Below are 16,080 nucleotides of genomic sequence, written 5' to 3'. Positions count from 1 at the left end.
TTTGGATCTATGTAGGCTTCTCACTAAGTCTCCCAAACATTTTTCATGCCATAATCATCTTCTGATCTCTCCTTTCTTGCTGGTGCAGTATCAGGTGCCTTCAGGTTTCAAAATGAAGCCACACAGAACTTCATTTTAGGATAAACCTCTTAATCTGGGTGGGTCTGCTGAGAATGGAACATACATATTCTTCTTCATTTCTGTCCTGATGATAAGCAAACCCTTGCCCTTTACGTGCCCTCCTGCTGATGCCTGTCCAGAAAGAAATGCAGATTTATACATGGAAACATAAACATTTATGTTCAGGTTTATAAAATATCCATAATCATCAGGTAAAGTGAGTTAATTTATATAAACCACTCTTTGAAACTAAATTCATCATTTGTCTTACTATATAAGTTGTCACAATATATACACCTTAATAATTTTAAGTACATTGTGATTAGGAGCTCTTGCTTGTTCTTTTATAGATAGATGATAGATGATAGATAGATAGACAGATGATACATCGATTGATCTACACACAGAGAGAGAAGGTCTGAACTTAGAAGTGCTCAGTAGAAATAAAAATTATTAATTTAAGGAAATTACCATCATCAGGAAAGTAGATCTAATCCATACTGCCAGGAGGCTATCTTATTATTAACATGAGAAGCTTGGAAGAACTCAGAGGTCTAAGGTAAAATGTATTATTGTTATTGATCACCTTCAATGTACTCCACTCCCTTATAGATAGAATTGGACCTTTTCATTGTTCCTCTGCTCAGTGTTCTGTGAGACTCCTAAGTACTGTGCCAAGCAGGAACAGGTGACATTAGCCAGATTGACTGTATTAGAACAGTACTTATGGGGATGGAAGTGTGTGTGTGTGTGTGTGTGTGTGTGTGTGTGTGTGTGTGTGTGTTGCAAGGGTGCATTGCAGCTTGGGTCTTGGACAAATTGCTTAAGAAATCCTAGAAACGGTTTGCTCACAGGTACAGGAACGAGACAGTTAATTAGTCAAAGGCAAGCAAATTACTAGGTTGAGAAAATAGAAGAGGGATTTCAAGAAAGAGAGAAGAACTATATAGAAAACCATCCCTAATTTGAACAGGGATGACTATAGGCAAGGAATGGCATTAAAATCCAGGGGATTCGGGAAGAGGATGAAGTAGAGTTCTATAATCAGACCTCTCTTCTGTGATTGTGGTTCAGCTAATTTAGAGTTTAGTGTATGAGAAATGGCATACTGTTTAGAATCAGACACTAGGAACTGAAGCCAGGGTCTGCATGCCATGTGAATTTGGCAAAATTACTTATCTTCATTGGGTCCATGATTGTTCACCCTTAAAATGAGGCTGAAAGGCCTACATAGCAGGATTCTTGCTAAGTTTGCATGACTCAAGATGGGTCATCAAAAAAGTGTAGTTACAGTTACTGGTTAACCTGTTGATAAGAACATGATAAAGTAGAGAGTTTTTGTGGAAGTGGTTCTGACATATCTCAGGCCTTCAGGTAATCCATACATCAGGGGTCAGCAGACTAAATCCTGATCTTCACTTTATCCACATATAAATATTTTGATAGGGTTTCCAGCCTTTATAATAGAGTATATCTTATTACCATATCCTTAGACATTTTCACAGACATTAGCATTACACACTTGGAGGCCAAACCATTCCAAAATGATCAGTACTGCCTTTAGTTAGAAGAAAGTAACAAGTGGTTTGGTGTGTTTTACTAGGTTGTAAGTTGTGAGGGAGAATTTCTGAATAGCCAAAGGTAAATTCAATTATTGTTCTCCCTCTGGGTCAAAAATGGACTCAGGATGGGGATATTTATCCAACCTTTAAATTAGACTAGAAAGGATTGAGGGAGAGATAACAGTGAGAATGAGACAGAAAAATTGAAGAGAAAGAACTTGGTACATTAGTGAATCATTAAGCTGCAGGTCAGTGAAGAGCTCTATGCACAGAAAGAATGGCAGAGGTGTCAAGAGATAAAGAAGCTGCACACAGAGATGGTGTAGGAGGTATTGGAAATGAAAGCAGAGGTTGCTCACATGCATATAAGAGATTACGCCAGCACATTCTTACAGACAGTTCCCTTATCCCCTCCCTTCAGTCGGGAGGTTTTCCTGTTCCCCCATCCTATCAGCTATCCCTCTTTCCCTTGTGCTCAGCTGGCCACAGATAAGGACCCATGCTTCTAAAGCATTGCTTACCAGCAAGGACTCCTGGAGAAGTTAGCAAATCTCCCCTAGCATACTTCTGAGCTCCATTTGCTTTGGTGGGAGGATTTTTTATATGGTTGCCACAGCCTCTAGAGTGAGAACTTAGCATGTCTTGGAACTCCTTGGGGATAGTGTGGGCTACAAAGCTCTGAGATCTGTACTGACTCCTTTCCTAGTGGAATATACGAGACATCGATAGACCATGTCCTGATTCTGGACCCAGACTCTCAAATTTAGGATTAGCGTATTTCCAGGGCAAAAATTGTTATTATCTTGGCCTTGTAAACTCTGTAAACATTTTTTCCAGCAGGGTTCCTGGAACTGGTCTTAGGATATTAATTCTGAACTCCTCAAAGGGAATTTAGACGGCTCATACAGGCCCCAAATATACATAAGCTAATGATTGTATTAAATCTGGGTATATCTTCTTACTATTGTGCAATTGTCATATTGACTCAATATTTATCACAACTGAAGTGCTAAAAAGTAAAGAAGTACACTAAAATTGAATCATAATGGTTCAGTATTTAGCGTAATTTCATGACCCTGAAGTGAAGTAATGCATACAGTTTTGCATCACAACTGAAATCTATCATGTCATTCCAGTGGATGTTCCCTGTCAGTAATGAAAAGCAGATATGAAAATCCGGAGGGCAGAAGCTAGTCATTTTATCAGTCCCCACTGACTACTTATTTAAAACCTGTACAAGTTGGCTTATTCTCTCAATCTTGATTTTGAAACCTGTAAAATGAGGACATTTGTCAAACAAGTTTTAGTGTCCTATAGTCCTAACATCATATGAAGTTATCACCCCATTTTACTGATGAGGAGACAGAAATAGAGAAGGGAAGGGGAGGTAGAGTTGAGTGTTCAAGCTTCCATCTAGAAGGCTTTTCCGTGAGTAATGGGGACTGATCTTGGACATTCAGGTGGATACACCATTTCAAGGTTCATTCACTGATGAATTCAACAACTATGTACTGACCATCTGCTATGTGTCAGGTACCATTTCAGGCACTATCCATACAGTAAACAGGACAGACAGAATACCTTTTTCTCTAGTAACAGGAAGATAAGAAACAGAATAATTACATAGATGACAATATGAGCTGTGTTGAAACATAAAGCTGGGAAGTGGGGGAGATGCTGATGGTCAGGCTTAGTCATTCTAAGTAACATTGTCAAGAACGTGACGTTTATGTAAGGGTTAGGGGATGAGGGAGCCAGCCACGTGGGATTGGAAGTGGGGTGATGTCTGGGGTGAAGCATTGCCGGCTGAGGGAACAGCAGATGCAAAGACACCGAAGCTGAAGCATGTTCAGTGTCATCTAGGAAAATGCAAGTTTCACAGAATCCAGGTCTCAAAGATGTGGGCAACACTGAGAACCCTCAGACCTCCACACACTTAAGTCTCAGAGGGCCATGATCCATTAGGATAAACACTGAAGGAGATCCACATACAGTGCCTAGCAGTTAGGAGAGCTCGTGGTTACTATTACAATTAAGGAGCCATGTTTAAATCAACTCAATTCCTTGCTCTTTGTTTTGTTTTATATAGCAAAACATGGAAATAGAAAAAAAAAACAGCTCAATCAATAGTTAACTTTTTTTTAATTTGCTGATACAAAAATGTATGTCTCTGCCTTCTCATTCGTAATATTGCAGTTTTTAAAAAATCTGTTCAACATACCATATGACCCATAAATCTGAAGCTTTATGTTTCTTTAATTTTTGAAATTATTAGTCATTTTTTCAAATATTTTACCTCTTCATTTATTATTTCCCTCATTCTAAAATTCATCATCTATGTCTTTGGCAATTCTACATTAATCTTCCAATATATCCAATTTTTTGCATTTTCTTACATCTGTTCATTAGTGATAATTTAATAATTGCTTTATGATCTATTATGTAACAGGTTTTTTTTAAGTTTATTAATTTATTTTGAAAGACAGAGAGAGAGTAGTGTGCATGAGCAGGGGAGGGGCAGAAAGAGAGAGGGAGAGAGAGAATCCGAAGCAGACTCCATGCCACCAGCACGGAGCCCTACACAGGACTCGAATCCACAAACTGTGAGGTGATGACCTGAGTCAAAACCAAGAGTCAGTCACTCAACCAACTGAGCCACCCAGGTGCCCTTATGTAACAGTTTTTGTGTGTGTATGTGCCATAAATGATATTCAGTAATCTTATGTACAGAGTTTTACCCATATTGATTAGATCAACTCTACTGAAGTGTCTTTTTTCTCCAAATATTCTATATAGGAATTAATTCTATGAAAGTTGTATTTGTTTCCTACTGCTCCTATAATAAATTATCACAAATTTATTTGCTTAAAACAACACAAATTTATTAGCATACAATTTTATAAGTTAGAAATTCAAAACATATGTCACTGGACTAAAATCAAGATGTCAGGAGGGGCGCCAGGGTGGCTCAGTCAGCTAAGCATCTGCCTAAGGCTCAAGTCAAGGTCTCACAGATTGTGAGTTTGAGCCCCACATCAGGCTGTCTGCTTTCAGCACAAAGCCTGCTTCAGATCCTCTGTGCCCCTCTCTCTCTGCTCCTCCGCCACTTGTACTCAGTCTCTTTCTGTCTCTTCCAAAATAAATAAATAAACTTAAAAAAAGAAATGTCAGCAGGGTAGCATTCTTTTCTGGAAGCTTTAGAGGCGAAACCTTTTTCTTCACTTTTCTAGCTTCTAGAAGCTTCCCACATTCCTTGATTGTTTGTCTTCTTCGGTGTTCAAGGCTGGCAATGGATGGTGTCAGTCCATTCAGGTTGCTATAACAGAATACCATAGATTGGCTGGATTTACCATTTTGGAGATAAATCTCCGAAGTCCAAGATCAAGGTGCAAGAAGATTCAGTCTGTGGTGAGAAGTTTCCTGTTCACAGATGGTTGTCTTCTTGTTGTGTCCTCACGTTTGGGGTCTCTTTTCAAAAGACATTGATTCCATTCCATTCCATTCCATTCCATTCCATTCCATTCCATTCCATAATTAAGCTCCATCTTCATGATCTAATAACTTCTTAAAATTCTTGACTTCAAATACCATCACACTGGGGATTAGATTTCAACATCTGAATTTGGAGGGAGGCACAAACATTGCTTACAGCAGATAGTCAAGTGTTTCTCACATCATATCCTTAGACACTAACTCTTCTGCTGCCTTTTCACTTCCACTTTTAAGGACCATTGTGATTACCTTGAACCCCTCTAGATAATCTAGAATAATGTTTCTGATTTAAGGTCTGATCATTAGCTTTAAGTCCATCTTCAGTCTAAATTCATCTTTATTTTGTAAGGTAATCTACCCACAGTTTTGGGGGACTAGGATATGAATATCTTTGGGGGACCATTTTATGCCTACCACAGAGGTTCTTTTTATTTCTTAATAACATTAAGAAATTTTTGAAATTTAAGAAATATTTGTTTATGTTCTACTTCCTATATAGTGTTTTATTTTCTTGTTGTGGTGTGTGTGTATCTTAATTACATATTGAAATCTTGGTGTTACTACTTAAAAACACCACAACTTTGGGCATTTACTCAACCTCTCCATTATACAAGCATCCTAACAGTGTTGAAGTAAAGACTCTTAATTTCTTAATTTATTAATTTATTAATTAAAAGATTAATTTATTAATCTTATTTCTTAATTCTATTAGTCATAGAATATCCATTTGAATCTTTAAAAATACTCCAGTTTCTTTCTGAGTATTTCAATCTTGTCTTTCATTTTCTCAAGTATATTTAATCATACTTTTTATAAAACCTGACTGAAAACTGTATTATTGAGTCTCCTATGTTTCTTCTTGTTTTTTTTTTATTATTAGATGTTTTTATTTTATGTTTTTTTTCTGTGCTTTGTTATTCTAATGCCAGATATATTGTGTAAAAATAAAGTATCAATAATTTGAAGTCTTGGATAGTGCTATATAATGCTAGGTCACTCTAGAAGATTCCCATTTTTTAGCAGGTGACAATGGACACTAAAAGTCTCAAGTCAAAAGGCTAAGAAAAATAGTGTGGAAGAGAGATCATGACAGTGATGAAGTGAATAAATTAAAATACTTTGGACAAAAAGGACATGTCTTTTGACAACTTTTGTAACAAAAGGGCATGTTGATGAATTGGATGGGGTGGGAAGGTTTGAATAATTGAGGAAAATGCTTAGTTTTAACATTTTACCAACTGTACAGCAAAAGTTACATTTTCCAAAATGAAAATATTAAGGCAGCTATGGAGAATCCTTCCTTGTCCATGTGATCTTTGCTGCACCTTTTAGACATATAGGCAGAGATATCTAGTACACTGTTTCACATATCACTGTGGATATCAGTAGAGAGATAAGGGATCGAGAGGTACAGTAGAGTTTCTAGTGTTCATACAGTTTTTAAAGCCAATTACTGAATAAAATATCTTTAAAAAGAGTATAGTATATAAGAGAAATAAAAGCAGAAGTAAGACCTAGGGTACTCATGACAATATTTAGAAATCAGGCAGTAGAGAAGGACCCAACCAATATTAAGAAATGAGATCATGTAGTGAGGTGGGAGGAAACAAAGCATGTAAGAGTAGTTTTTTAAAAAATGTATATGAAGACAAGCATTTTCAAATGAGAGAATGGTCAATTTCACATACTGCTGGAAGTTGTGTTATGAGGGCAGGGTTTGTCTGGGTTTGGTGACCAGAGATCATGTACTTGACCAGAGAGGTGTTGGCGAGGATGCCAGACTAGAGAGATGAGGTGAGGTGAGGAAAGACAGATTATACACCTGATTGTTTTTTCATGGTCTGTTTTCACATATTGTTAGAGAATTCCAGTGGATCCATAATCCTTGAAGGATGATATTGTCACTCACTTGTTTTCAAGCGTTATCACCAGAAACAGCATACAGTCCTAGATCCAAGTTCTAGGATTTCAACTCTCCCCATAGGAATTTCCACTTCTGTTCCACTTTGTTGTAGGGTCCTGGGCTGAGTGTCTGATATGGACGTTTTCTGCTCTTCACCTAACACTTTGGTGCTCAGGTTCCCTTGGCAGGAATGATTCAATCTGCCAATGCAATTGGAGAGCTGCCATGAAGTGACAGTACTGTCCCTCTGTGTCAAAGTACCAAAATACAGCTGATTAGCTTCCTTCTCCTCTCCAATTACTGGGTTCTAACAACTGCCTAAGGTAGCACTCTGGCCTCAGAAATTCTCACAACTCTCCCCATTCACTTCTTTTTGTGCCCATGAAAGCTTTTCCTTTAGAGAGCTGCCCCCCTCAGTTTTCTTCTAGGCCTATCTTTTTAGGGAAATTCAAATGAAGAGTGAAAAGGTAACACCTGTTCCGGTAAAACTTGGAGGAATTGATGAAGTGCATTCACCACTCTAATTCCCAGTGTGTGGTGGAGGTCCTCATGGTGCAGAGGTAAGACAGGTTTCTGAACACAGAGTTAAAATGTTCCAGTGGAAATGGTAGAAGTTTCAGAAAGAAGGGGTTAGATTCTGATCATACATCTCTTTAGTTTCCTCAGTGACATTTCAAAACCTGGGAAGTGCAAGATCAAAATGCCAGCTGATTTTGTTCCTGGTGAGAGCTCCCTTCATGGCTTGTAGATGTCTGCCTTCTTGCTATTTCCTCACATGGCCTTTCTTTCTTTGTATAAAGCCATTAATCCCATCCTAAGGGCCCCACCCTCAGGACCTAATATAACGCTAATTACCTCCAAAGACCCATCTTCAAATACTATGACATTGGAGGTTGGAAGTTCATTTATGAATTTGGTGAGTGGAGGAGGAGGGCACAAACATTCAGTCCATAATATTGCCCTGAATTTTCAGGTGTTGTGTCTGAGCCAGTGTCTTAACCAGGGCAGGTTGCATGACCTTAGAAGCCTGGTGCAAAGTGAAGTTGGTTGGCCGTTTATTCAATATTCAGGGAGAAAAAGAGCTCCCCCCCACCCCCACCATGGTCTCTCTTTTAAACAGTCATGGTGTTTTCCATGTTCTCTTTTACATTGCTTTCTTTGGGGTATAGGAAGAACGTATGGGGTAAGTGCAAACATGCATAGGAGCACAGGGTCGCTGTCCTGTGAATGGAGCACTGGTTACAGGTGTGGATAGGAATCGAGGTCAGGAGCATGCCAAAGGCAGCCTCAGTCTCTAAGCAGGGAATATCCTGGGAATATGGGGGGGGCGGGGTATAGCCCATGAGAATGTATGAGTCAGCCTGACTCATACAGGCTTCCTGACTCTTACATTCCCCAGCCCCAGCACCTGCCCCATTTTCATATCAGATTTCCATTACAGAAAATAAATGCAAAGATAAAATTATTTAAAAATTTGATACAGGGTAACATCCCAAATACCACAGAGATTAAACCCCAAGTAAAGGGCCCCCTTTTGAAGGCAGAGTCCTGAGTACTGCAGTGGTTACATACCCATGAAGACCCTAAAAGCATTAACTAAGCCACAACAGGTCTAACTTTTGTGATATTATTGGTTAGTTACTGAGGAAGAAACAAAGCAAAAGGACTGTGTGGGACCATACCTGCACCGATAAAGTTTTTATTTTTCATAGAATAAGTAGATCGACTTGAAACATTCAAGACACAGTATTAGCATCTGCTTAAAGTTATTGATTTACAGGGGTGCCTGGGTGGCTCAGTCAGTTAAGCATCCGACTTCAGCTTGAGTTCGAGCCCTGCGTCCGGCTCTGTGCTGACAGCTCAGAGCCTGGTGCCTGCTTCCGATTCTGTGGCTCCCTCTCTCTCTGCCCCTCCCCTGCTTGCACTCTGTCCCTCAAAAATGAATAAATGTTTCAAAAAATTTGAATTATTGATTTACAGTGTTTACAGAATTTCATTACAAAATTTTATGTTAATTTTGCCTTTTGTGTGTAACTCAAAATTTAATCACAATGGTGAAGGTCAATAAAAAGAATTGAAAGAGTAACTGATTACACTTATGAACTGAGAAATAGGTTGGTGCGGTAAAACAGAGGGAACAACTGAAAAATAAATGGAAAACAAAATTATGAGGTGAAATTGTCTGACCAATGCCACTTATCTAATTAAGTGTAAAGAGCTACCAGTAGAACAGCAGTGTTCTGACTTGAGAGCCCTGTTCTTGAACACAAAATTATACTGTCCCCCATAGTGATGATCTGGGATAGTGAGAGAATGATCTGTATCAAACATCGTGTGCTTTAACACAGAGCAAGTTACCAAAAGGTTAATGGAGACTCACAAAGTAACCAAGAAACCTTAGTTTTTCCTGCCTTCATTTCCTTAGAAGTCATGTCTTTCCATTCATGACTCAGGACTAGATTAGAAAATAGACTCCTCAGAGACTTTGTGTTTTTTATAAAACTGGTACTAGGGGATTTTCTTTTCTTTCTTTTTTTTTTTTTTTGATGTTTATTTATTTTGGAGAGAGAGAGAGAGACAGAGCATGAGTGGAGGAGGAGCAGAGAGAGAGATACACACAGAATCTGAAGCAGGCTCCAGGCTCCAAGCTGTCAGCACAGGGTCAGACGCTGGGCTTGAACCCACAAACCATGAGATCATGACCTGAGCCGAAGTCAGAGGCTTAACTGTCTGAGCCACCCAGATGCCCTGGGGATTTTCTATTGAAGGCTCCTCACAGGCAAAGAGCAGCACCCTCATAAAGACTGAGCAGGTTGCGATAAAACAGAGACAGGATTCTATCCTGGTGCTCATTCCGGTGAGTCTTCCCCATCTCCCAGCTCACAGAGCCTCCTTATGTCACAGTGATGGCTGAAGGGAAAGAGAGGGATAGGAAAAGAAGAGACAGGAGATAATTTTCAAAGAAGAAGAATAAGGCTTGAAGCTTAGAGAATGAATAGGATCATGGTCAGAAAGGGCCATATAATTTTAGTAAAAGCATTTGGATTTCAGCCTGAATACACTCAATGTGCATTTTAGAAAAAATCACTCTGCCTGATATCCATGAAATGATGGATAACTAGTATCTTTGGAACATGGTTCGGAGTGTTTTAAAAGAATAATCTATTCTAAAATTAAGGGTTTAATTTTGAAAGGTTTATTTACACTTATTTCTATTTCCTAGATGAAGAAACTGAGGTATAGCAATGTTATAGCTCTTGTGCAAGGCTCACACAGCTAATAAGTAATACTTTATTTACTTTTCTTCAACTCGAGTGAATAAGTCATGAAGCTGGTTTCAACACAATTAGTCTCACTACAGAGCTCATGCTCTTCAGCACTAGAAAGCACTGTGCCATAATCAACCCAAGAAATGATGGCTGGAACTGTTCCAGTGAGGATGATGACAACTGTACTGATTTTCAGGATATTTTTAGAAATAGAATCAATAGAGTTTTTTTTTTAAAGAGGTGGAGAAGGGAAGAGGATGATGCTCATATTTCTAAATTGGTCAAATAGTTAAATGGTAATGACATTTACTGATATTAGACAAGAGTGAAAGTAAGATTGAGTTAAAGTGGGAGTCTGGTAGAGACAGGTTTGGGGATTCAATTTTAGGAATATTTTATTTGTAATATTTTGGCAAAAGAAGAGTGAAAGTAATTGCCAAGAAGAATTTGGTTTTGAGAACCTGAATTTGATAAATTCTGAGCGTTAGCAACTTTTACTTAGGATTTTTCATTGTAAAGATAGCTATCATGGGGCGCCTGGGTGGCGCAGTCGGTTAAGCGTCCGACTTCAGCCAGGTCACGATCTCGCGGTCTGAGTTCGAGCCCTGCGTCAGGCTCTGGGCTGATGGCTCAGAGCCTGGAGCCTGTTTCCGATTCTCTGTCTCCCTCTCTCTCTGACCCTCCCCCGTTCATGCTCTGTCTCTCCCTGTCCCAAAAATAAATAAACGTTGAAAAAAAAATTAAAAAAAAAAAAAAGATAGCTATCAAAGCAATGGATGTGAATGGGATTGTTTACACAGATTAAAGTGGATGAGAAAGAGCAGTAACTACAGCTGATGGTTAAGGATCACCAATAGTTAATGGATGGTCAGAAAAATGTCTTTAAAGGAAAATGAGAAGATGCAACCCAGAGAAATGGAGAAACATCAGAAATGTTTAGTATTATAGCATTTATCTTTCTGCAGATTACAATAATGCAGTTACAATGTTTTATATTTTAGTTACAGATGTCAGGATGTGAGGCAGTGTTGGCATTTATAGGGAAGCATTTGACCTTGATACTGAGAAGTGGTATGTACATATGAATCAGAATAATAATTTTGAGAAATTCTACTCTGTATTAACTTTAAGAATAGACTGTATGATTAGATCAAAATGTTGGTATAGAGTTTCTTTCACTATTGATAGGATAGTTCCATGCATTTATTTATAGAAATTTATTTCTCTTGCATATCTTTGTTTATAAACATTGCATCAGATTATATATAACATTTTTTATTATGCATGATTGCACAGATCTCAATTTTAAAATGTCTCAGAACAGTTTCTGACACATAAAACACATTCTGTAGTATTTATTTAACAAATGAGTAATGTATACATTAACATGAAACTATTAACAAGAAGATTAGAGAGCAAATTAGTCTGACCCAGGAATTATTTATTATTAACCCCTAATATTTATTACCATTAACAATTTATTAATTATTAATCACTTAAATATTAACTTCCTTGATACAGTAGACTCTGCACGTTTGGTAAGTAGTTTACATTTTAAATTAGATACAGAAATGTAAGCATGAGTGACGCTTGTAATAATGCTGTAATACAAATCTGTATTAGATCCTATAGGAGCACAGAAAGGATCAAGTAAGTCATCAGCACCTTGTATATGGATCTTAAATATGTCTTGAAGGATGCTTTTCAAAAATTTGTGATGGAACTTTCCATTATTGTTAATGCACTTTTGTCCATGAGAAGCTTAGATACAACACTGATGTTTTTATCAATTCAAACACAAGGGAGTCAAGAAGATATCAGGGTATTCCTATAGTAACATCAGATGCATAACATATCTCTGGGAAGGGGTAAAAATTCAAGATGGCTTAAGCACATGATTGTAGGTATTCTTGGCTTGGAAGATAAGAATCAAAGTTACTAGTAACCCTTCCTTTAACACATCCATCTCACTGTAACTTTGCCCCACTTAAACTTTTGTAAATACTAAAGACCTCGTCAACAAGTATGACTATCTTTGCTATTCTTTCCCATGTTTATATATTCACGTTGCCCCTGGGGTTTTCTAAAATTTTTTCTTTAATAGTCACCTAAGAAAAACTATTTAATGTCCACAGGAGCATAAAGATTTAATTGTGAGAAATCAGACCTTATTCCTGTCTCCGTATTCCTTATTTCCACTCCATGTTTTTGTGTTCTTTTTCTATATTTGTCTTCTAGTTGGTTTATTCACACCATTTTCTGACTTCTTATCTCATATTATCTCATACTGCATCATTGTGGAATATAATTGTATGACCAGGGAGACATAATTTCCCTTATCTTATTTGCAGTCACAAAATATAGTACTATTCTCTTAGAAAAACCAGAGGTAGCTTATTTTTACCCTTCGCAATCATATCTACAACTAATGTCCCAAGTAAATTCCCCATTAACTGAGAAACTGTTCTATATGTGTATACTGGAAAAAAGAAAAACTGCCTGTTTTTTTTTTTTTTTTTTTTTTTTTGCTAATTTCCACCCTTGGGCTTCACAGAAACACTTGCCTCTGACTGAATTCTACTTTTACTCCCTTTGTCCATTGCCATACCTTTTAAAAGTATTCACAATTTCACTGTTACGACGTAACTTTACAGAAATAGCCTCTATTCCTGTTGAAACTGCCAGTTTCCTGGCTTTGCTCTTCACATTTACCATCCATATTCAACTGCTCATCCCATACTTTATCACACTTTTTCTGGTTTTTTCCTCCTCCTTATGTCAGAGTTTTCATCATGTCCTGCTTTCTTGCTGAGGATGAGGTCACAATTAGTATTGCTGCCATGGAATCTCCAAATAATCAGAAAAGAGACTTTTTATTATAAAATAATTACCCATATGAATGAATAAACATTTTGGAAATACTGCCCTGTCAAATGCTATAAACAAGCTACATGAAGATGTGTAATACATTTAGGGAACTTAAAAAATGATTGAATTATCAAGCACCTAATTATCCAATATTCCTGTTTTTTTTCCCTCTCACTAGTTTTTTTATTGACATTTTGACATGTGTCTTCGACTCCTAAAGTCACAATTGCCTTAGCTAAAAACAAAAAATAACAAATTTTAGACAGACAGATGTCGTGAGTTTTAGAAAAGATTTATAATTTGTATGTGTTTGTATGTGTGTGGAGTATTGTGTGCCCATGTGTGGTTGTAGTGTATATAAAAATAGGTGAAGCACATCTTTTCCTTTATTTCCATTCGCTATTTTCCTCCCTAACTTAATTTTCCAGACCTTCCACTGAAAACATTTTAAACTTCCAGCAAGCCACTTAAACTCTTTGATCATTAGATAAGTTTTATGTAAAATAAGTAAAATTAATGTTCTTCTTGAAAGACATTTTTATTTAAATATTGGAGATGATTTTTGCACAGATTCTGACATAAAGCCTTGTAAATAATGGACAGCACCTCACTAATTAGTATCTGATATTACTGTTTTTACTATTATTCCCAATCATATTTTGTAAAAATTATTACTAAATACTAACAGATGAACCAATTTAACCATTTGAGGTAATTTTTAATATTTTGGCATAAAATCGATGCACCTGTGTGTTTTTTGTGTAGTTATTGTTCATCCTGTGTGTTAATCCCGGAGTGTTGTCAATCAACTGGAATTAATTTCCATCACTATATTTAGAAGCTAGCAAAATCCTAAACTGGTCAAAATTGAAGGGGGATTCTGTTGGCAATGATGGTGATCATGAGAAAAAGTAGCTAATTAAGTGTTCTTACATTATCTTTAGGTCTCTAGTGATACAGAGAACTATCTGGGTCAGCATACATTTCTGAAGGCTTAGGCATTACCAAAAAGAATGTTCCTTCTCAATGACACCCAGTTCCACCTCGTCTCCTTCTTGTTGCTGGGGATTCCAGGGATGGAAACATTGCATGTCTGGATTGGCTTTCCTTTTTGTGCTGTGTACATGATTGCCCTCATGGGGAACTTCACTATCCTGTTTGTGATCTGGGTTGAGAGCAGCCTACACCAGCCTATGTTTTACTTCCTGGCCATGTTGGCTGCTATTGATTTGGGTCTGTCCACAGCTACCATCCCCAAGATGCTCGGGATCTTCTGGTTCAACCTCAGAGAGATCATCTTTGAAGCCTGCCTCATGCAGATGTTTTTCATTCACAGCTTCACACTTATGGAGTCAGCAGTCTTGTTGGCAATGGCTTATGATCGCTATGTGGCCATCTGCGATCCGCTTCGATACAGCACCGTCCTCACCAACAAGATTGTCTCTGTGATTGGTGTTGGTGTGTTAGTGAGGGCATTTATTTTTGTGATTCCATTTGTGTTTCTTATTTTGCGACTGCCCTTCTGTGGGAATCATGTCATTCCCCATACCTACTGTGAACACATGGGTCTGGCTCGTCTGTCTTGTGCCAGCATCAAGATCAATATTATTTATGGCTTATGTGCAATTTGTAATCTAGTATTTGACATCATAGCCATTGCCCTTTCTTATGTTCAGATACTCCGTGCCGTTTTCCGTCTTCCTTCCCGTGAAGCCCGACTCAAGTCCCTCAGCACATGTGGTTCTCATGTTTGTGTAATTCTTGCCTTCTATACACCAGCCCTCTTTTCCTTTATGACACATCGCTTTGGCCATAACGTCCCCCGCTATATCCACATACTCCTGGCCAATCTTTATGTCGTGGTGCCACCAATGCTCAACCCTGTCATCTACGGAGTCAGAACCAAACAGATTTATGACCGTGTGAAGAAAATAATATTAAAGAAACAAGGAAAGGAAAAATAATGACACCTAATGCATGTGTGGTTCAATATGAAATTTCATGAAACTTGAATTAGAGAAATTCCTTCTCACAAAAATTATGTTAAAATATATATCTATATTGGCTCTGTTCAGTAAGTATTTAAATGCATTTCATTTCCACCTGCTTTTCAGACCACTTCTCAATATCCATTGCTGCAAACTCTTCGTCCCTTAAAATTTCATTTAGCAGGTCATGTCATTTTCTCTATTCATTTCAATATCTGATTGATATTCATATATCACAAGTTTTGAATGCATCCATTGCCACTAGATTAGTTGATGTTTCATGGAGCTTCTTTCTTCTCCAAATATAATGGTTTCCTGAGTGTATATTTTCATAAGTGCAGGATGCTGGGGATCTAATGGTAACTATTCCACTTTACCTGACTTTATGAAATTTACAGAGTTTAAACTTATAAGCAAACTCAACTCACAAACGTCCTTCCTTTTTCTTTCAGCCTTTTAAGATCATGATATTTAATGTTGTCTCCACTTAGAATTATCAAAGTATTTATATTTAACTCAGTCTGACATCTTTCATATTTCAAATACACTACTAATTTCATGCACATTTAACATAATTATTATTTTTCTAGTAATTAAATCTCAGATTTACTTATTGTCTTTTACCTCAACCTGAGATATAAATATTTCACAAGGATTTTCTTCTTTAGAATTTTTTAATCATTACCATAAGTCTCATTTGCTTTGCTTTGATTTTATACATAATTTCATAGTTATTTTTGCCATTGTCCTACACATGCCCACGCAACTTATCAAATTTTAATCTAAACCAGCAGTCTTACTGCTTTCTATTCATAAAGGGTCTTAATAAAAATTAGTCTCTTTTTCTACTTTCTGAGTTATATATTATTGCTGGTTTA

General features: G+C 37.3%; 1 protein-coding gene across 1 annotated transcript; it reads left to right on the top strand.

The window, feature by feature from the left end:
- The first annotated feature begins 14,221 nt into the window (after positions 1 to 14,221).
- Positions 14,222 to 15,457, top strand: LOC121039499 (olfactory receptor 52E2). Its single transcript, XM_040489743.1, has one exon. It carries the CDS (start codon positions 14,228 to 14,230, stop codon positions 15,176 to 15,178), a length of 951 nt encoding a protein of 316 aa, XP_040345677.1. The 5' UTR covers positions 14,222 to 14,227; the 3' UTR covers positions 15,179 to 15,457.
- Positions 15,458 to 16,080: the final 623 nt, after the last annotated feature.

Source organism: Herpailurus yagouaroundi, unplaced genomic scaffold, assembly GCF_014898765.1.
Source record: "Herpailurus yagouaroundi ecotype Mexico unplaced genomic scaffold, PumYag 180, whole genome shotgun sequence".
NCBI lineage: Eukaryota > Metazoa > Chordata > Mammalia > Carnivora > Felidae > Herpailurus > Herpailurus yagouaroundi.
The sequence above is the reverse complement of the archived record's forward strand: the minus strand, read 5'-3'. Positions and strand labels throughout refer to the sequence as shown.

Excerpts from the sequence above, each read along its gene's own strand:
- LOC121039499 (XM_040489743.1), top strand. The coding sequence starts at position 14,228 with ATGTTCCTTCTCAATGACACCCAGTTCCACCTCGTCTCCTTCTTGTTG.